Source organism: Camelus bactrianus, chromosome 12 (assembly GCF_048773025.1).
Source record: "Camelus bactrianus isolate YW-2024 breed Bactrian camel chromosome 12, ASM4877302v1, whole genome shotgun sequence".
NCBI lineage: Eukaryota > Metazoa > Chordata > Mammalia > Artiodactyla > Camelidae > Camelus > Camelus bactrianus.
The window spans coordinates 16,780,976-16,801,581 of record NC_133550.1 but is presented as its reverse complement, the minus strand read 5'-3'; the positions used below and the strand labels follow the sequence as shown (position 1 = coordinate 16,801,581).

At 52.8% G+C, this 20,606-nt stretch overlaps 1 protein-coding gene across 5 annotated transcripts; it reads left to right on the top strand.

Annotated features, from left to right (window-relative positions):
• The first annotated feature begins 24 nt into the window (after positions 1-24).
• Positions 25-20,343, top strand: PRPF40B (pre-mRNA processing factor 40 homolog B). Of its 5 annotated transcripts, XM_074374906.1 has the most exons (26): positions 25-158; positions 6,235-6,315; positions 7,073-7,216; positions 7,523-7,588; positions 8,254-8,281; positions 8,498-8,523; positions 8,658-8,768; positions 9,055-9,175; positions 9,258-9,282; positions 9,510-9,713; positions 9,943-10,072; positions 10,156-10,220; positions 10,730-10,894; positions 10,992-11,100; positions 11,462-11,612; positions 12,297-12,430; positions 13,072-13,186; positions 13,335-13,426; positions 17,573-17,689; positions 17,914-18,051; positions 18,260-18,355; positions 18,607-18,693; positions 18,912-19,089; positions 19,349-19,410; positions 19,523-19,666; positions 19,767-20,343. In XM_074374906.1, the coding sequence occupies exons 1-26, from the start codon at positions 156-158 to the stop codon at positions 19,857-19,859; spliced, it is 2,685 nt and encodes an 894-aa protein (XP_074231007.1). In that variant the 5' UTR covers positions 25-155; the 3' UTR covers positions 19,860-20,343. The 5 variants fall into 5 exon arrangements, with proteins under 5 accessions (XP_074231007.1, XP_074231010.1, XP_074231008.1 ...); XM_074374909.1 differs by lacking the exon at positions 6,235-6,315; XM_074374907.1 differs by lacking the exons at positions 25-158; positions 8,254-8,281 and adding an exon at positions 421-1,222 and having other exon boundaries at positions 18,260-18,346.
• The last annotated feature ends 263 nt before the right edge of the window (positions 20,344-20,606 follow it).

Sequence of the window (20,606 nt, the reverse complement as noted above, 5' to 3'; positions counted from 1 at the left end):
GGAGGACCCGGCTGATCGGCGGGAGCGACCGGAGTCCCGGCCACCAAGGGGTGCGACCCCCCACTGGCCCCGCCTTCCCGGCTGCGGCCCGGCCAATCAGAGCGGCTTTTACTGGCGGGTGGGCCGAGCCGGCCCAGCTGCTCGGAGGCTCTGGCATGGTAACGTCCCCGCGCGGGGGTGGAGGGGGCCCGGGGCGGTCCCACAGCGCCCCCGGCGGCCCGGGCCGGGGCCGGGGGAGCGGGGAGGCCGCCGGGGGTGCCCGGGACCCCGGGGGAGAGCTAGGGGAATGAGGGGTTAGGGAGAGGAGCCCAGGACGGGGGAGGGGGCGGGGATTTAGGGGAGATGGGGCGGGGGGAGGCCATGATGGAGGATGGCTGGGGGTGGGGGGTTGAGGAGAACTCGAGTTGCGGGACTGGGTGAGGAGGATGGGATGAAGTGAAGGGTGGGTTTGTGGAGAAAAGTCGGGAAAGGAGAGAGGGTCGAGAGATGGGGGAACCGCCGGACAAGGGGAAACCTGGGGGCCACAGTTGCCCCACCTGGGATATTTGGCGTGCGGCATGCCCCTTCCCGGGACTTAGTGCTTTGGAAGCCCTGGATGCCCCATAAAACCTCTAGGAGACCCCCTTCCTCATTTCCTCGCATTGTCTCCTGAGGTGAGGAGGGGGCATTGTCTCCTGAGGAAAGAGAGGCTTCTGGCCCCCACCCAGTGCTGGATGGACCAAGAAGTGGGAGAGCAGAGGCCCCTTGGTCCCAACCCTAGCCCTGCCGTCAACAGACTGTAACAACTCTGTGTGACCTTGGACAAGTCACTACCTTTCTTTGGGCCTCATATTTCCCATCAATTAAAAAAAAAAAAAAAAGGAAGATGCATGAGAATGATATCCTCGATTTCTTCCTGCTCCAAAATGGGGTGGTTCTTGAGGAGAGAGTTCAGGAGAATGGGTTCTGGGACGTGGTGAAGCAAAGGAAAAGGATGAAGATGGAGGCAGGCCTTCGACTGGGGCTGCAGACAATCCCCTGGGATGTTGGGGGATGGTAGGCACAAAGCAAGGCTGGGGCAGGCTCGCCAGCGCCTCTGGAATTAGGTTGGAGGGATGGGAGAACTCTATAAGTAGAGGAGGAGGTTGAGACCTCACCTGAGAAAGATGAAGACAAGAAGTAACATTCTGTTTATCAGGGAGAGTGATGAAGAGATGGCAGGATCAGAGAGAAGGAATGAAAGGTATTTTCTAATAAGATGGCCATTGTCTTTGGGGAGAAGGAGTAATAATAACGCTGGTACAGTGGAGTGGAGACTAAGATGATCTTGAAAATAGGGAGGGGGAGGCTGGTGCTGTTTAGGGCAGCAAGTAGAGATAGACCACAAGGTAATCGGCTGGTCTCTCGGCCTCCATGTTACTTTTCTTTTTGATGATTGAGACCTCTTTCTGAGAGGTGTGCCTCCCAGCCTTCGTTTTCCAAAACAAATCCCTTCAGGGAGTGAGTCAGGCCCGGTCAACCTTAGGATCACCTGGCTGTCCGAGGATTTCAGGATTGTGTGAGGATTGGGGTAAAAAGAAAACAGGGGAATGAATCTGAATGTAAGAAACACCTGTGGCACCATCGTCCTTGCTAGGAGGCTGCTTTATGGAGTAGTTGAAAGCACAGGCTTTGGGGTCAGATTGCTTGGATTCCAAACTTGCCTTTACCATTTAATGTCTTGGAACCTTGGTCAAGTTACTTGGTCTTTCTGAACCTCAGTTTCTTTATAAAATGAGGATAATAAGCTCTAAGATGGTTGCAAGGATTAAATGAGTGACATGGTATCTGGCTCATAATAAGCACTCAGTAAATATTAGCTATTAGCTGTTATTATTCCCTCTTTCTGTTCTCTTCCTCTGTCTCTCCATTCTCCTTTTCTCCTTTTGTTCTTTCTTCTGAATCTTCAGTTCTCAGATGCCCCTCACATTTGGAGGCTGAGAAGAATTGATTGTGTTTTGGGGAGGATGGAGGGTGGTCCTTCCACTGGTCCAGGTGAACACATGATGATCAGATGATCAGTTATCTCTTCATTTTCTGTTCCCAGCCCACAAATGTGTTTTTGTTCCAAGGAAGACACACAATCTGCTTCTCTTTTAACCCCCTTTCCTATGTCCCTCTCTCACATGAGTTATTTCTTCAGATTCTCACCCGGAAGTGTAATAAGACCTAACATTGTAAAGGCTCTGGAGCAAGTGACATAGGGGTAGGGGGATTTCAGGAAAGGATGAACGTATACATATCACACAGAGGAGGCTCAGGGAAGGGAAGGCTTTGGAAGTTCCAAAGTTCCATAGAAATTTATGTTCATTCCATTACTCTCCTCTGTAGGGAACTTTCCAAAACAGGCTAGTGTCTGGATCCTGGCCGGGGGGGTCTCCTTTCCAAGTTAAAGATGGTCATTTACAGTAAGGTTTTTGGGGGTGTTTTTTTAGGTCTGCCTATGCCAGTTCCCTATCCCCAGTCACACAGACCTCTGCCAAACTGTCCCTCTCATCACAGTTAGCTTTTACCCAGAGAATTTATACAAATGTACCTGGATACATGTGCACACACGCACACATTTGCCTCTTTTTATGATATTCCAGTATGCAAAAATAAGATTAGGGATAAGCCTGCATTTTATCACAGCATTTTGTGTGCAGGGGCCTGGCTAGACACTCAGAGGAGGCTTAAAAGGAGAAAAAAATTGCTGAATGTAGGGAAGTTCTCACCTGAGTAGGGAGACAGGCAGAATCATGTGAAACACCCAGCAAACATCCACAGACTGGCATGCCAATCTGGGCAAAGTCGTGCAGCATTTATCCTGAGGGGACACAGGTAGGAGTGTGTGTATGTGTGGAGGATAATCACAAAGGTAACCTGAAGGAGGTGAATGCTGGATCATCTTGAACAAACTGAGCAACAAAGCAGAATAAAAGAAACATGGAGTACTCTTAACAATTCCTGTGCAGAGAGGAGGGAGGATGTCACAGAGTCAGGAGGAGCCAAGAAGTGTGTGGGATGGGTCTTATGTAAACGCTTAGAATATTAGATAAGAGATTCTGTAGGGTGGGCAGTAGGGAGCCACCACTGGTTCTCAAGCAACAAAGTGTTGGAACATTCCTGGTTGAACCACATGGTTCTTGGGGGATATGCTGGAGTCAAAAAACAGACCTGCTTCCTGTGGCAAGAATTGTGCTTTTAAGGGAGTAGGGCTGGAGGGCAGACTGGATCCAGTCCTGGCTCTGTCCCTAACCAGCAGTGGGACCTGGGACTGATTAATTTCCCTTGTTTTTTCATCTGAAGAAAGGAGACTGCCTAGGGTGGTTGCCAGAGTCCCCGCCAGCTCTGACATTCTGTGTTCCCTGAATAACCGCTAGGCCTTCCAGTGGTTTTGTGGGACCTGCCGAGTCATTAAGTCAACAAATACTTAATAGCAGGCACTGTAAGCCAGGAGGGGGTGGTGGGAAAATACAGTGGCGATAGGATATTTGGGTAAGCAAAAACAAATCCCTGCTGCTTGGCATTTTCAGCCTAGTGGATGTAGCAGATATTTCATTGATTCCAAGACTCATATTTTAACATTTCTGAAGTTAAGGTGCATCTTAAAATCAATGGAGTATCATAACTTCATTGGTAGCATTTGTTTTTCATTAATGACACATAAAATAATAGTACAATCAGAATTGTATAAATAACTGTAAAATTCCAGTGAATAATTGCTGAAGAGGAGGGTACATGGTGTACGAGCCTATACAAGAGGGCTCTGACTAGTCTGCTGGGTTGGGAGAAAGGCTTTCCCGAAGAAATGATGACTGATAAATGTGAAGGATATGGAGGCAAGTGTGAGGGCTAGAGCGAAGATCGCCCCAGGCAAAGGTTGATGTCTGAGGCAGGAGGATTGAGAGAAAGAGCTCAGCATGTGTGAGGAAGGCGAGGCATTTGGGAAGCCAGCCTCCCACAGCCTCCCAGACCCTGGGCACAGGTTCTGGTCTTTACCCTAAGAACAGTGAGAAGTCATTAAAAAGTTTTAAGCAGGGAAGTGTCATGGCCTGAGGTTGGAGTGGATATGAGGAGACCAGTCAGGAGGCCACTGCAGTAGGTCATATGAAATGAGGGGTGGTAGGGGTGGAGGAGGAATGGAGAGAAATAGATGGATTCAAGAAATCTTTAGGAGGTGAAATTAACATGACACGCTGATGTACTGACGAGAAGAGGGAGGTGTGGTGAATGACTCACAGGTTTCTATCTTGGACAACTGTGTTGGTTATGGCACCAGTCTCTGAGATGGGCAACCCTGGAGCCTGGTAGGACCTAAAGATACGTGGTGTCTGGGAGGTTAGAGAAGACCCTGAGGCAGCTTGGGTGGGAAAGTGTGGCCCAGAGAATTGTATTTCCTCCCATGTTGATTTGTTTCTGACTTCCCATGCTGAGGAAAGTTTCAGGGAGCAGGAGCAGGTTTGAATACATGGGTAAGAGTAGCTAAACAATGAGAAAAGGTGACTCAAGTTGGTGTAGTTAGACTTATCCCCTTCTCTTCTTAGAACAAGATGGGTGGGAAGAGAGGAAGGGCAGATGTTGCTGAAGGTGGAGATTAGAAAGCATTTTTAAATACTGAGCCTTCTCACCATCAGGATAATTGGGAAAGTAGGGAAATTGGGCAGCAGTGAGCCAGTTCCCACTTCCCATGGAATTTCTCCCTGCCACCTCCTACCTTCCAAGCAAAGAGGAAGAAAGGCCAGGCCTTTTAGCTGCATCTCTGTGCCCCAGTTTACTTAAAAAAATTTTTTTGAATGGGTATATAGACATGTGGGTGCATGTTCAAAGTTATGAAAGGGCATACAATGAGAATTCTCCTTTCAGCCTCTGTCCCCCTTCTCATTTCTTTTCTCTGTCCCCCTCTGTGTCATCTTTTGTCTCTGATTTTTGTACAGGTGGTAAAACTTTGCTGCACTTTGCTTTTTTCTCCCATTCAGTTATGCGTCTTAGAGATTACTCCCTATCAAGACAGTGAGCCTCTTCATTCTTTTTTATGACTGCATCATATTCCATTTTTGTATGTAAAATTTCATAGTTCTTCACTGTTGGATATTTAGGCTGATTGCAGCCTTCTGTTTTTTACAAATAATGCTGATTTGAAATGTGGGGCTATATCTATAGGATGAGTTTTTAGAATTGGAAGGTTCTGTATAAAGAAGATTTGTTCTTTCATTTGTTCTTTCATTCATTTAACATTTGTTGAGTACCCATTATGTGCCAGACACTGTGGCAGGTGCCAGGAATCCAGTTTTCAACAAGTCAGATATGATCTCTGCCCTCTGAAATGTTACTACTCTAGTGAGGGGAAACACATTTCCAAGCAAATATAATAATTACAAAATTGTATACATGAGGAAACTAAAAAGGGGATCAGATAGAGAATAAATTGGAAGTGCTTTAAATAAATTCAGGGAAGCTTCTTAGAGCAAGTGATATTTAAGCTGAGAACTAAAGGGACATATATGGTTAGCCATTAGGTGTAGAACAGGGAGACCGAGGCTGTTCAAAGCCTCATCCAGTGGGATATGAGTTCAGAATCTGTAGGGGAGGTGATGGCCACTGAGCAGGGGCAGAGGGGCAGAGAAGTAGAGCTAAAGCAAAGAGGGAGGCAAATGGGAATGTAAGATGTCAGAGAGAATGAGTGAGTCACGAAAGACGAGGCTGGTTAGGGGAGGGGCTGGTGGTGAAGAGAGGAGAGTTCGGGAAAATAGTACTTGCGAAGGACTAGTGACTATGTTTAAAGGGATTTGGGCTGAATCTCTGTAACTGGCTGAATTCAGATAGGTGAACAGGAAAAGAGGCCACTTCCTCCCTGATACTTTGGGAATGAAAGACCTCTCTAACTGGTTTGAGGGAGGCACAGCCTTGCCCACAGGCAGAGAGTGGATGAAAAGCCTTGAGAAGAGCCCACCTGTGCCTGTAGTAGAGCCTCCTTCATCTTTTCTTGATTTGGGCAAAATGGAGACTTCCAAAATAAAGATGACATTGAAGGGACTCAGGCAGCTGGCTCTGGGCTGGCAGAAGAGAAAACAGACCTACCCAGGGCTCAGAGCTGGGGGTGGGTAGGAAACTTGCCTTGGAGACCCTTCCTCTGAACTTTGTGCTCATTTTTCATCCTCACCCCTCTGCTTCCCTTCTGCAAAAGCCCATCTCTTCGCCCAGCCTGGGTCCTATGACTTTTCTCTCCCTCAACAGTCGGTTCCCGATTCTGGTCCCCGGCCCCCAGCAGCGCCTGCCCCCTTCCCACCGGGGCCCCCCATGATGCCACCACCCTTCGTAAGTTTTATGTCTTTCCCTGGGCTTGGCTTTTCCAGCCTGCAACCCAGCTCCCTAGTCCCTAGCACTGCTGTGTCACCAGCACAGGTTTTATGTAATGCCCCTTGTGTTGTCCTTGAAGAGGGATGGTTTTGCTTGGGCATTGGGATGGGAGGGACTGCTGTTAAACTCCCAGTCTATAAAACTGACAGCTCCCTCTTGGTCTTTTTGTCCTTGGGACACAGTGGGGCTGGGGGAAGGAGAAGTGGATGGGTAAAGTCCCCGTTAATGTGAGGGCAGGGTGGGGCTCTCTTTCTCTTTCACTACTCCTTGTCTGTATTCTTTGAATACACCACGAGGTCAGGCTGGAATAGCAACTGATAGTCACTGAGCTGGGGAAAAAGGGGTAGGAGGCAGGAGACTAGGGGATATGGGTACCTGGACACCTGCCTCTGGTCTTGCATCTGAGAGGCCCCTTTGGGGAGAATTGCTGAAGCAGTGGAGCCTTCCAGTCACAGTCTGGTGGTGGTTACACTTGCCTTTTCCCTCTCCCTTCCCTGCCTCTCAAGAAGCTGTGTACTTGCCTGTTAGACCCAGAGAACCTGCCTATTATCAGTCTCAGTGGTGAGGAGGGAGGCAGTGTCATGCCTCTCAAACTAAAGTCTTGCAGTTGTCTCAGAGTCGGGTGGAGGGTGGGGTGCGAGACGAGTGGCTGTTTTCTGACAGGTACAAATCAGTGTCTTCTCTGCTCTGCATCTCTAACTTTCCTCCTTTCCAGATGCCCCCTCCGGGAATCCCCCCACCTTTTCCTCCAATGGGGCTACCCCCCATGAGTCAGAGACCACCAGCCATCCCTCCCATGCCACCTGGCATCATGCCCCCAATGCTTCCACCAATGGGGGCACCACCGCCGCTCACACAGGTAATCCTCTCCCCTGCACCAGGGCCTCAGAAAACCCTGTCATGTCAGCTGGGGTTAGAGATGAGAGTGGATATCTGGACTTCAAAACTGGGGAGGGGAGGCAGGGAACCTGGGGCCAAGCCCCTGTGGATTTGTCTGCTGAATGACTGAAGAACACTCTCAGGCTAGGCTGAGAGCTCAGAGCCTGGGGATTGCTGAGAAGGTGCCCACATGAGAGTCACGGCCGCAGCAGGATCTCTCAGCACCCTACGCAGCCCGTGCTTGCCTTTACTTCAGTAGCTGGTTTTTGTCTCTTTGTATCCATAGATACCGGGAATGGTACCTCCCATGATGCCAGGAATGCTGATGCCCGCAGTGCCTGTCACCGCAGCGGTAAGCCCTGAGTAGGGGCAGAAAGTGGGCTCTGCCCCGCAGCCCTGTGGGTCTGACTTGGAGTACAGGGACGTGGCCGCCTCTCTTTCCCTCTTCTCATCACATCCACCCTGGGCCCAGCACTCCCCATGCTGAGTGCTCCTCTCCAGTCACATACTCAGCTCTTCTAGTTTCTCGCTCGTCCCCAAAGGCGTGTACATTCTCTCTGGTTACTCCCCCTGCTGCGCTCAGCTCCTTTGAGGAACACACTCATGAGTTACCACTGTGGACACTTGAGCACAGTTTCCTTTTCACATCTTCTTTGTCGCTGGAGGAAGCAGCAGTATCTGGGGATCTCGCTGTACCTTCTTGTGCTGTTACTCAGTGTAGTAGAGTCTGGGTAGGATGTGGCATTTGGTACTTGCTGTGGAAGAGATGGGCCGTGGAGGTTGACTCAACAAAATCCTCTCGCTTGAGGAAAACGAAGAAAGTTGCTGCTGTGTGATTTCCTCCTGGGGTCCTAGAACCATGGCCCCGGAGGGTGGGGGAAGCCTGTTAGGGAGCAAAGATCCCTGGGAGCAGGACACGTGGATCCTGGCCTGGTCTGCTTCTCCATCCCCCATGGCCTGGGTCTTGGGGGCCACCGGGCTTGGCCCCAACCCTTCCCCCTCCTCTTTCTTCGGCAGACGGCTCCGGGTGCGGACACCGCCAGCTGTGAGTCTTCTGGGGGCCTGCTCCCCCCAGGCTCGGAGGTTGGGGGGGGAAGGGGACCATGGACTAGAGCCCACCCTGGATCATGCCTGTTGGGGTGCCAGGGAGCCTGGGATGTTGATGGGGATATTTATTGGGGATGGAATAAGGGAGGAATAAGTGGGAACAAGATGAGAATTGGAGCAAGGATTTAATATGTTCCCTTTGACTTCTTTGTAGCTGCTGTGGCTGGGACAGGCCCTCCGGTGAGTTCTTTCAGCTCAGGGGTCTCTGGGTAGAAAGGCTGAAAGTGGGGGGCTGATGGTTAAATCTTTGGGGTGAGGAGGAGAAGCTTTGGGAAAGGGGCCTTGACCACCATTCTGTGCCCCCCCTCCCCCAGAGGGCCCTATGGAGTGAGCATGTGGCCCCTGATGGGCGCATCTACTACTACAATGCTGACGACAAGCAGTCCGTGTGGGAGAAGCCCAGCGTGCTCAAGTCCAAGGCAGAGGTCCTGAGTGGGCCTTTCTGGCCCTTCCTTTCAGCTGCCCTGACCCTTCTAAGTCCTTGGCCTCCCCTGAGTCTCTAACCATACACATGGCTCCTCTGATCCCAAGATCCCTGACCACCCCAACCTCCCTAGGATCTCAGGAAGTCCACCTTCCCCCAGGTTGAGCCAGGTCAGGTGGTAGTTAAACAGTCCTGTGTCCCGTACTCACTGGGTCCCCTTAGCTTCCCTACGTGTGGCTGGAAGGTATGCCCTGCCCACTAATGTTCTCTGACCCATCCTCTTGCAGCTGCTGCTGTCCCAGTGTCCCTGGAAAGAGTACAAGTCAGACACAGGCAAACCTTACTACTATAACAACCAGAGTAAGGAGTCCCGCTGGACCCGGCCCAAGGACCTGGATGACCTGGAGGGTGAGGAGGGGGTGGGCCCAGGAAGGGGCTCTGGGGCGTGGCCCTTGCTACCCTATAACTATGTTATCCTTTCCTGTTGCAGCTCTAGTCAAACAAGAGGCTGCAGGGTGAGTGACTTGCCCACCTTGCCCACCTGTACATCCGTACTTGGGGCCACCTGAGGGGTGGGAGTGGCCTCTCCCCATGATCCCTACTCTGGAGGAAGAGCCAGCTCTCAGTCTCCTTGTGGAGTGGTCTGTCCTGGCCCCAGTCCTGCGCAGGTTAGAGGGACCAGCCAGCCCCGACCACCTCTATCCCTACTGTACTGGACACTGCCCTTCCGGGTCACCTGCAGGAAACAGCAGCAGCCGCCACAGACACTACAGCCACAGCCTTCTCAGCCACAGCCTGACCCCCCACCTGTGCCACCTGGCCCCACCTCGGTGCCCACGGGCCTCCTAGAACCTGAGCCAGGTGGGAGTGAAGACTGCGATGTGTCAGAGGCTGCCCAGCCCCTGGAGCAGGGGTTCCTGCATCAGCTGGAGGAGGGCCCCAGCAGGTGAGGGCTGCTCCCCTGCAACATTCCCAGCACTGACCTCAGGCTCCCAGCTGCGCTCAAGCCCTGACCTCTGCCAAGTTTCTCAGGAAGGGTGTAAAGATCTGGGTGTGACCTCTGAAGAGCAGAAGAGGGCTGCCCTGGGGAACGAGGAGGGGGTGTCCTGATTACGCGGGGTGCTGGAGGCTATAGGGATTGGGGGACACTGTGGCTGAATCCCCTCTGCCCCCAGTTCTGCTGGACGGCGTCAGGCACCACAGCAGGAGGAAGAAGAATCAAAGCCAGAACCAGAGAGGTCTGGCCTCAGTTGGAGCAACCGGGAGAAGGCAAAACAGGCCTTCAAGGAGCTACTGAGGGACAAGGTGCTGAGGGTGGGGCTCCCAGGGTAGGCCTGGAGGGGGCTGGAGGTGGGCGGGCCCCGTGACCCCTGCCTGCTCCATTCCAGGCTGTCCCCTCCAACGCTTCGTGGGAACAGGCCATGAAGATGGTGGTCACCGACCCCCGTTACAGGTAGGCCTGGGCAGAGGGAGCCAGGCCCTCCAGACCCTGTTCATGAGAGCATTTGAGCCAGGGACTCCCTGAGAACCCCAAGGGTGCCAGTGTGAGGAGAGTGATGAATGGGTGAGCTTGCCAGGGGAAGAGAAGCTGGAGGGCCTTCAGGAGAAGGAAGGGAAAGAGATCTGTCGTGAGACATTCAATAAATGCTTGTTGAATTGAATTGATTTGAATTGAATTAATTGGGGAAGGAGGGGGCTGGATAGGGCAGGCCTGACTGCGACCTGAGAACCCCAGAGCCAAAGGGCCCAGGATTTGCAGTGCCGTGGAGCCCTGTCTCTTCCCCTCACTGCCTCTCACCCCTCCCCATGTCCAGAGACCTGTCCTGCGTCCCTGTGCCCTGGGAGCCCCTGCCGCCTGCTGTGCCCATGCACAGACGCCTCAGTCAGCTCTGCTCTGTGGGCTGTGCAGTGGCGTTCAGGCTGACTCCTCTGTCTCCACCCACTCCCACTCTTCCATCCCAGTGCCTTGCCCAAACTGAGTGAGAAAAAGCAGGCATTCAATGCCTACAAAGCGCAACGGGAGAAAGAGGAGAAGGAAGAGGCCCGACTAAGGGCCAAGGAGGCCAAGCAGACCTTGCAGCATTTCCTGGAGCAGCATGAGCGCATGACCTCCACCACCCGCTATCGGTCAGGGGGCCGGGCTGGGGTGGGGCCTGGACACCCTGAGAACCCATGGGCCCAGTCTGTTCTCTGCCTGCCTACCCACAGCCCATATACTCCACAGGCGGGCGGAACAGACCTTTGGCGAGCTGGAGGTGTGGGCTGTGGTCCCCGAGAGGGATCGGAAAGAGGTCTATGATGATGTTCTCTTCTTCCTGGCCAAGAAGGAGAAGGTAACAGTCACTGGGCTGGATCCATCAGCCCTAGTCTCATCTTAGACCCTCCATGTTTTTGCTTCCTTGTGGAACCCTGGCTGTTCACTTCTCCGCTGCCCTGGGGTCCCAGCTCTGTACTCAGAAGCTGGTGTCGCACCTGCACATCCACCATTTCTGCTCTGGGCATGGGAAGACGGGAGGGAGTCTCTCAGGGCTTCATTTGTAACCTGTGCTCCTTCTCCTTTTCGGGGACATGAAAGCCTGAGTCTGGTCATCCTAGAGTTCTCTAGCTTCCTGGCTTTCCCCGAGTGCCCCTCTGCCCAGGCCCACTTGAGTAGTCTGGCCTGTCTTGCCTCACGGAGACCCTGTGGCTCCCTAGGAACAGGCCAAGCAGCTCCGGCGCCGCAACATCCAGGCCCTGAAGAGCATCCTGGATGGGATGAGTAGTGTCAACTTCCAAACCACATGGTCCCAGGCCCAGCAGTACCTCATGGATAATCCCAGCTTTGCTCAGGACCATCAACTTCAGAGTAAGCTCCCTCCTCTCGTCCTCACTGACCCCAACACCTGCCTCACACCACTCCCCTGCACCTCCTGCCCTCCTGGACGTCTCGGAATCCCCAGCACTCACTCAGTCCCTGAACCTCTCTGGATTCCAGAGATCCCAGAATGCTTCAGGACACCCCCTCCCTCCCTCCAGGGTTTACTGTTGACCTAGACATTGTGTGTCTTTGGAGGAAGAGCTCTGGGGTGGGAATCAGAAGACTTGGAGGTCATTTTTATAGCTCATGTGAATACGGTCTTAAATCGTCACGGCACTGTAGGCCTTAAGTGGTCACATGTTGCAGTAAGCCTATAATCACTGGCCATACCTTCTGTTATTCACTTTCTAAAGTTGCATCAAAGCCCAGTTGATTCCCAGGTCCATGAAAAGTAAAACCTCAGATCCTGAGATAACTGGTTTCTTATGATGACTTTTAGTAACCAAATTCCTAAGAGGTGAATAGTTGCTAATTTTTTCTCATACAATTAATGAACCCTCCTCACAAACCACCATTCCAGTAGCCTCTCCCACAGAGCCCCCTGCTCCCCTTGCCTCACCACCCTGGGTGTCCCCCACGCCTACCAGGGTAGCATCTTTAAAGCACTGGGGGTCCTGGCTGAGAGGGTGTCCCACTGGTGCAGTGCCCACTGAGCTTCCTCCCTGTGGTTAGACATGGACAAGGAAGATGCGCTGATCTGCTTTGAGGAGCACATCCGAGCTTTGGAGAGGGAGGAGGAGGAGGAGCGGGAGCGGGCCCGGCTTCGGGAGCGCCGCCAGCAACGCAAGAACCGGGAGGCCTTCCAGGTATCTTTGCTACCCTTTGGGTTAGAGCTCAACTCTGCCCCAGGCCGTCACCGCTTCACCCATGTTCTGCCTCCTCTTAGCCTCCACTGTTTTGTCTGTGCCCAGCCCTGTCCCACCTCCACGAGGCCTCTCTATACCTGCAGTTTTGCTCCTTCTGTGTCCCCTCAGCTCTGGGCCATACTCCTCTAGGGAGACTGGACGTCTGCACCACCCAGAACCTGCCAGTAGAGAGCACCCTAAAAGCACGGCTCGGCAGCTAGTTTATTTCCATTTGGTGGGGAGCCAGACAGGCATAGCTAGCTTGTCCTTCAGCTTGGAGGTGGCATTGGGGTTACTTAGCTGAAACACTTTTAGAAAGTTTAAACCAAGTCATGGGAAGATTGTTCTATAGGCAAGTTTCCATTTCTTTGCCTCCCAGTGTGGCCCATTCTCATTTTGAGTCTGTCCCTTTCTGTTTACACTCTTTTCACATTGCTCTCTGCCTCCCTACCTGTATCTCTTCATCTTTGCCTCCCTTGCCTGCATTTCCTCAGTCTGGGTCATCCCTGTGTCTCCCTGCCATCCCCTCTCTTCCTACCCAGTATTTAGCTTTGCCTCTCCCCCTTTCTCACTCCCCCTGTAACTGGCCTCTCCCTGCTCAGACCTTCCTGGATGAGCTGCACGAGACAGGGCAGCTGCACTCTATGTCCACCTGGATGGAGCTGTACCCAGCCGTCAGCACTGATGTCCGCTTTGCCAACATGCTGGGCCAGCCGGGTAAGGCAGCCGGGCTCCCCCTCCTCTGGCCTGGCTTCCTGCCCTGCCAGCCTCTCTGGACTCCCATTCCCTGGTCCTGTCCTCGACCCCACCCCCAGGCCTTGGGAAGCTGCCGCCCGCCAGGCCCCCCTCCCTCCCTCCCCCGCAGGCTCCACCCCTCTGGACTTGTTCAAGTTCTATGTGGAGGAGTTGAAGGCACGATTCCATGATGAGAAGAAGATCATTAAGGACATCCTTAAGGTGAGGGAGGCCTGGGGTTGCCAATGGATACAGGCTGGGTACAGGGCACGCTCCCAGGACAGGACTGCCCGCTAAGTCCTGTTTTGCAGGAGCATTGCAGCCCGGTTCAGGAGATAGCTACTGTGATCCTTTGTTGTGCACTGGGGACACAGAAATGGATAAGACACCATTTCTGCCCATAAGGAGCTCATGGCCTAGTAGGAAGACAGACATGACAGTAGCAATACAGAGGGGCAAGCGTTACTACAGAGATGAGAATCAGAAGAATCGAACTGTACCTCTAAGAACGAGTAGGTAGAGGAGGGTGGATGTCCAGGGCACAGGGTACTACAGGAGCAAAGGCAAGGGGCACAGGGCATGGCAGGTTTGAGCAGCAAGAAGCACAGCTAATCAGAAACTGGGAGCCCACAGATATGTTCCTTCTGCCCGCACAGTGTTTTAGAGGAATTTGGAATTTGTTGCTAACATTTTAAAATCAAGTGATTACAATTAAAATCTGCATCTTCAGCTTCTCTTGGAAATTTGGATTACCTAGCAGCACTGGACTAGTTTTGTGAGGCATTCAGTGGACTTGAGCCAAGACGCCACTGCCTTTTAGAGGGGGCATGTCATCCTTATCTAGCCTTACTCTTCCCTGTCACCTCCATGACATGGGAGGAAGTCCATCTGCCATTTACCATCACATGTGCTCGTTGGAGAATTCTCAACGTCCATGGCTATCAAAGGGAGAAGTGAGTGATGGACTAAGAGAGCCTTGTGTTTCAGAAAAAGATAACAAAGAGAAAGCATACTTCTTTGTGGCAGTGAAGAGCATTCCGATGCCTTTGAGGGGGCAGTGTAGAGAAGTGGTTAGGAGCAAGACAGTGAAGGCAGACTTGGGGGGTGAGTGTCTAGCTTAACTGCCACAAGTTGTGTGACTTTGGGCAGGTGACTTAATCTTTCTGAGCCTGTTTCCTCATCTGAAAAATGGGGAGGATTCCTCCAGACGGCACCTGATTACCAAGGGGAATAACTTGGTACCTGAGGTGAGGAGGGTCTGAGGATAAAGCTAGAAACGTCCCACTGCACACACATTTCTTTGAAGTCCCGTGTTTTGCCTTAAAAATTCATGCAGGTGTTGTATTTTAATACTGTAATACCTCTCTGTTTAATACAAACTTAATATTTTAAAATTACTTACCATTACGTAAGATGTATCATATTGTCCTGTGGCTTCCTCTGTTTCTCTGGAACCACGTGTCCCAGGTGGGAAGGAGACCCCTGGATGTGAAATTCCTTGAGTGCTAAAATAAGGAATTTGGATTTTTCTCTTGTAAGTCATGGGGAGCTGGGGAATGATATGATCAGGCAATGTCTTAGAGAAGCCCATGTAGCGTAGGGCAGCACCTCTCAGCCTGAGTGCTGGCGTCCTTAGGGGTGGGCGGTGGTAGGAGGGCAGGACCTGAAGCCTCAGGATGCTGAAAGCGATAGTGGCAAGTGATTCAAATTCTGAGCTTCTGACTCACCCCCAGACCTCTCCCCTGCTGTTGGGGCCATTTGGTAGAAAAGTCCGGGCAGCCCTGGACTCTTGAGGCAGGGTTAGAAGCGGTGGTGGTGGGGTGATTAGAAACACAGAGATGAGGCAGGAGCTGCTGCAGTGATCTAGGTGGGAGGGAGCTCAGGGCAGGCAGTGGGGACAGTGGGTGAGGAGAGAGGTGTAGTGCTCCAGGCTCTGAAGCACCCTGGGTTTCCTCAGGGGTGCCTTGGTTCAAGCAAGGAGAGGGTGGTGGGGACTTTATGCCCCTTACTTTATTTTCAAGTGTAAAAGCTTATTTCTCTTTTACATTGAGGTTCTACATAAGATTTTTATTGAAAAAAATGTTTCTGCTGTTAAAAAAAAAAGTTTAAAACCAGTAGGCTAGAGTCAGTCAGAATTAACAGATTTTTTTGGTGAAATTGAGAGAAGGAAGGAATGAGTCAGAGGTGGCAGGAGTGGATTGATGATACCACTGGTAAGGATTAAGCAGGAAGAACAGGGCTGGAGAAAATCGGAATTCTATTTGGGGAATTAGTCCCAAAAGCAACCTGGGGCAGAGATGAGTAAAGCAAATATCATAATTTAAATCAGATAATCGTATAAAGTAGAAATATCTAATCCCAAGAGAGCTAAATTTTATTGGACACTTAACTTTTAGCCAAAGACTGGCTGGTACTGCTGACAGGCCTATAGGAGTCCTGTCCTTGCTGAGTCCTGTCTCTCCACCCCCCCTGAGAAAGAATGTTCTTTAGACAGGTGCCCCCCTTGTTCCCCATTTTGGACTTCTGTCTGTGAAAGGCAGGTGAGCCCAGGGATCCCTGTGGCCATCCAGTAGCCAGGCAGACTGTGATGGTACCTCGTATCCTGTATTGTAACGCAGATTCCTGGACTTGGAACAGCTGGAAGACAGAAGATCCGGGCCTGGGAGATCCATGGGACTGGGGTGTGGGGTGAGGGGCTTGCGGGAAATGAATGCTCTTGGAATCTGCTGAATTTGATGTGTCTGTGAAATATCCAGTCTGGTTTGGCTTTGGAAGTCAGGAGAGAGGCAGGAGATGAGATTGCTAGGGACAATGTAGATCGTAAAGACTAACTGCTGTTCTCAGGGGAACCAGCACATGCAAGAGAGGTGGTAAAAGATCAGAGAGACAGGAGGGGACCCTGGAGAGGGGAGCACTGAAGTGAATGTCCTTGGAGTTGGCTCGGGGGCCATGAGAAACATCTGGGAGAGCAGTGTCCGTGAAGAGGGTAGAGTGAGTGTAGCATGGGCTTTAGAATTGGATACCTTCTGGCTGCTTATTGGTTGAGACCGCAGCAGTTTATATATCTCTGAGCCTCAGTTTCCTCATCTGTAAAATGGGGTTAATCTATGCAAGGTTGTGAGAATTAAATGATAACAATTGTAGTGTTTTGCTTATAGCAGGCTCAATACATATTTATTTGTTTTCCTTTGTGCTGCATTTAAGGATTTTGATACAAAGGGGAAGAAGCAGAGGTTGTTAGCCTGAGGAAGATGAGGGGAGGGTGGAAAGGATGCTCCAGGTTAAGTGAGGTGTGTACTTGATGGAAGGAGCCAGTGAAGAGGTGAGATTGAAGTTTGCAGTTCCCTAGGGGAGAGCATGGTATGTTTTGAGGAGAAGGGCTGGAGGCCAGGGCTTGAGGAGGTCCTCTTGGAAGAAGCAAGAAGAGTATGCCTCTGCCGTCAGCAGGAAGGCCAGAGCAAGTTAAAACCGTGTGGAGGGAGAGGAAGGGAGTCTGGGCCCATGCCCAAGCTGACTCGAGAGCCAGACTTCAGACTCTAGTGGCTCTACTTTCCATTGAGTTGTCTTGGTCCAAGTGAGATAACTTTCCTAAGCCTTGCAGTGTTGTGAGGCTTAGGTGAGAAGCACAGAGCCTGGTCCCTGGTGCTTCAAGAAAGTGAGGTGTTTCTAATATTGTTCAGGAGTTGCACACCTGATGGCTTCTATTTCTCCCGTGGACTAAGTGATCTGTATGGGTGTAGTGCTTAAAAGTAGGGGCTTTGTTGTTAGAAAGACCTGGGGTAGCGTTCTTGTTCAGCTGTACATTAGCCTTGAAGACCTTGGGCAAGTGTCTGGTTTCTCTAAACCTTGGTTTCCCCTTCCACATAAAATTAGGAGACTAGGACCTAGGTTTAAATTCAGATTAAATGAGGGAGGATTAATTGAGGTAATGTGTGTGAAGCACTAAGCACAGTACCTGGTACCTAGTAAGCAATCAATAAATATAGCCAAAGGGTGGGACCCGCAAGAGAATGCAAGGAAGCTACTGAGCAGCAGGAGGACCCAGTGGGGGCCGAAGCTTTAAGCCAAAGGAACAAAGAACTGAGAAACTTGGGCATCAATCAGCAGACCAGGCACACATACCCGCCGCCGTCTCCCCTCCCCTGTGATCCAACCCCCCAGTTCCCTGTGACAGCCAAACCAGGGGTTGGCGTGGGAGGCTTATTAGACGGTGAGGAACTGGACGACTTGGTCTCTGAAGTGCGTCCCAGTGCTGTGGCTCTCTTCCCGGGCATCCTGTAGTCTGACCCCTCCGCCTGCCCTGGAGGCTGGCCAGCTTCAGGCTCAGGCCTGCGGTGCCCCCTGCTTCATGCGCTGCTGTGCCCACAGGACCGGGGCTTCTGCGTGGAGGTGAACACAGCCTTTGAGGACTTCGCCCACGTCATAAGCTTTGACAAGAGGGCTGCTGCGCTGGATGCAGGCAACATCAAGCTGACTTTCAATAGTGTGAGGGGCCGCGCGGGGTGGGGCTGTAGCCAGGGCTCTGTTCTCAAACTCGTCCCTCGGTCTTGTTCTGTTCCTTCTCACTGCCCCAGTGTGACTCCATCTTCAGTTCAGGGGGTGATAGTAAGAGCCCAGACTCCATCTTCCCACATTTTAAGGTCTGCCTGCATGGGGCTGGGGCACCCACCCTCCTGGGTGACCCTGTTGTGTGTCCTGTCTGCCCTCAGCTCCTGGAGAAAGCAGAGGCACGGGAGAGAGAGCGGGAGAAGGAGGAGGCACGAAGGCTGCGGCGCAGGGAAGCTGCCTTCCGAAGCATGCTGAGGCAGGCTGTGCCTGCTCTGGAGCTGGGCACGGCCTGGGAAGAGGTCAGGACTGCAGCCTGGCACCAAACACCACCCCCTCAGTCCTGAGGGCAGCGGTGCTTCTCCACCACTGGGGGCCCACCCCAGTCATAGCACAGCTCAGGGCCAGCTCCGGCTCCCTTCCTTCCTCTGCCCCAGCCCTGCCCTGTGCTCATGGCGGCATCCATGCTGTGCTGGGGCTAGTCTGATCAGCAGTGCTCTCCTGTTCAAGGTCCGTGAGCGCTTTGTGTGCGACTCAGCCTTTGAGCAGATCACCCTGGAGTCGGAGCGGATCCGGCTCTTCCGAGAGTTCCTGCAGGTACTGGAGGTGAGGCAGAGCTTCTGGTTCTCTGCGTCTGTCCTGGGCTCTGGAACACCCAAGGCTAGCTTGACAGAAAGCTCAGTGACCTCTTACCCCCAGGGGTCTCCTTTTCTGGACAATTAAGGAAGGGGAGGTCTTAGGGTGCCCTGGATAAGCCTAAGGCCCTAGCCTCAGAGGCAAAACCAGATTTTAGGATACCAGGTCCTTCCTGGGGCTAACCCTGGTGCCTTCCTCACCCCTTCTTCTGCCTCCACCAGACTGAATGCCAGCACCTCCACACCAAAGGCCGAAAACACAGCAGAAAGGGCAAGAAGCACCATCACAAGCGTTCCCACTCGCCTTCAGTGAGTTGGCGGGTAGAAAGGATGTGGGGTGAGGCTGGATTGTCTGGTGATGAAAGAAGAACCACTTTTCTTGCTTTTCCCCTACATCACCTCCCCTGGAGGGAGATCTGAGGATTCCTTTGGTCCTGCATCCTCGTCTCTGTCCCCAGCTCCCAGACTTGAGGGCTTCTGGAGGGCAGAGAGCCTCTGCACTGACGTGTGTCTGCTGCTCTCCCCAGGGCTCTGAGTCGGAAGAGGAGGAGCTGCCCCCACCGTCTCTCCGGCCTCCCAAGCGGAGGCGGCGGAACCCCTCGGAGTCAGGCTCCGAGCCCTCTTCCTCACTTGATTCTGTTGAAAGTGGGGGTGCTGCCCTTGGAGGACGAGGTTCCCCATCCTCCCGCCTTCTCCTTGGATCAGGTAGGCAGTTGGGAACTGGACAGGTTGGCCCAGACCAAGAGGAGGCCTTGGGGGAGCCCCACCCCCCTGAGGGTGGAGTGGATTGGAAGGGTGGGACCTGTCAGAGAGAGAACTTCCCATCCCTGCCCAGGCAGGAAACTGGGAGAAGGTAGGAAAACTGGACTAACTTCCTCCGACTGGTCCCTGTCTGTGAAGGAGCGGAGAAAAGGATGAGGCCTCCCTTCTCCCATGGGACTTAGTGGGGACTTTTTATCTCCAGATCATGGCCTTCGGAAAGCCAAGAAACCAAAAAAGAAAACGAAGAAGAGAAGACACAAGTCGGTGCGTAGAGAAGGAACTCCATCCAAGGCCCTGCTATTTTAGGAGATGTCTTCGCCCGCCTCCTGGGCTGTCCTCCACGGGAACTGAGGAGGCGGGCTCTGGGCTCTTACAGAACAGTCCTGAGAGTGAGACAGACCCTGAGGAGAAAGCTGGCAAGGAGAGTGATGAGAAAGAACCAGAACAGGACAAGGACAGGGACCTCCGTCGGGCAGAGCTCCCTAACCGTTCCCCAGGCTTTGGAATTAAGAAGGAGAAGGTGAGAGGCAGGCGCCCGACCCCAGCCCAGTCAGCGTTCTGTCCAGGCCTCCGCAGCCCTCGGGGGAGGCGGTGGGTGAGCTGTGCCTTTGCTCCACCAGACGGGCTGGGACACGTCGGAAAGCGAGCTGAGCGAGGGTGAGCTGGAAAGACGGCGGCGGACGCTCCTGCAGCAGCTGGATGACCACCAGTGACCTGACAAGCCACCCTGCCTCGGGTCTGTGTGAGGCTGTGGCCTAGGTCACCCTCACCGTCTGCCCCAGACTTCTTCCTTAGTTGGGTCTGTGTCCACTTTTCCTCAAGTAACCCCAACCCCATCACACCATTGCAGGCACCTCCCAAGGTTGCTCGTGGTGTTCAAGGGTCCCCCACTTCCCGGACAACTAGTGCAGTCCTTGCCCTCAGCCCCTGACTGGAGATTGGTGGTGTATACCATACGGGGTGGGTGGTGCCAGTAGATAAAATGTGAGGGGGGGGGCCTCCAGGAAGAGGGACAGGCTGGTGGACACAGCCTGGGTGGCAGAGGGCAGGGTCCTTACCCTCTAGCATCAGTGCCTGCTCCTGCCTGCCCAGGGCCCTTGGGGCTCCACCACTCCTTCCTCCAGCCCCAGGGCCCAGTGTATGTGTGTTTTGTTTTGGTTTGGTTTTGGTTTTTTAAATAACAATATTTATAACGTGGCCAGTGGCTCTTTTGTCTTCTCCATGTGCTACCGAGGCAGGCTGGGGCCTGGACAGGTACACACATGGCCAGCAGAGGGCACTGGTGTCTCACAGCAGGCCTGCCTCCCTTTGTGTGGTTGGAGCCCACCTAGCCAGGTTCCCCTTCCCCAGGCTTCTGTACCCACCTACCCCAGGCAGACGGCAGCTCTGCCCAGCTTCTTTTCTATCCCCATGGCTCAGGTCAGGCTAAATAGCCACCTTAGTCCCCCACTCAGAAAGAA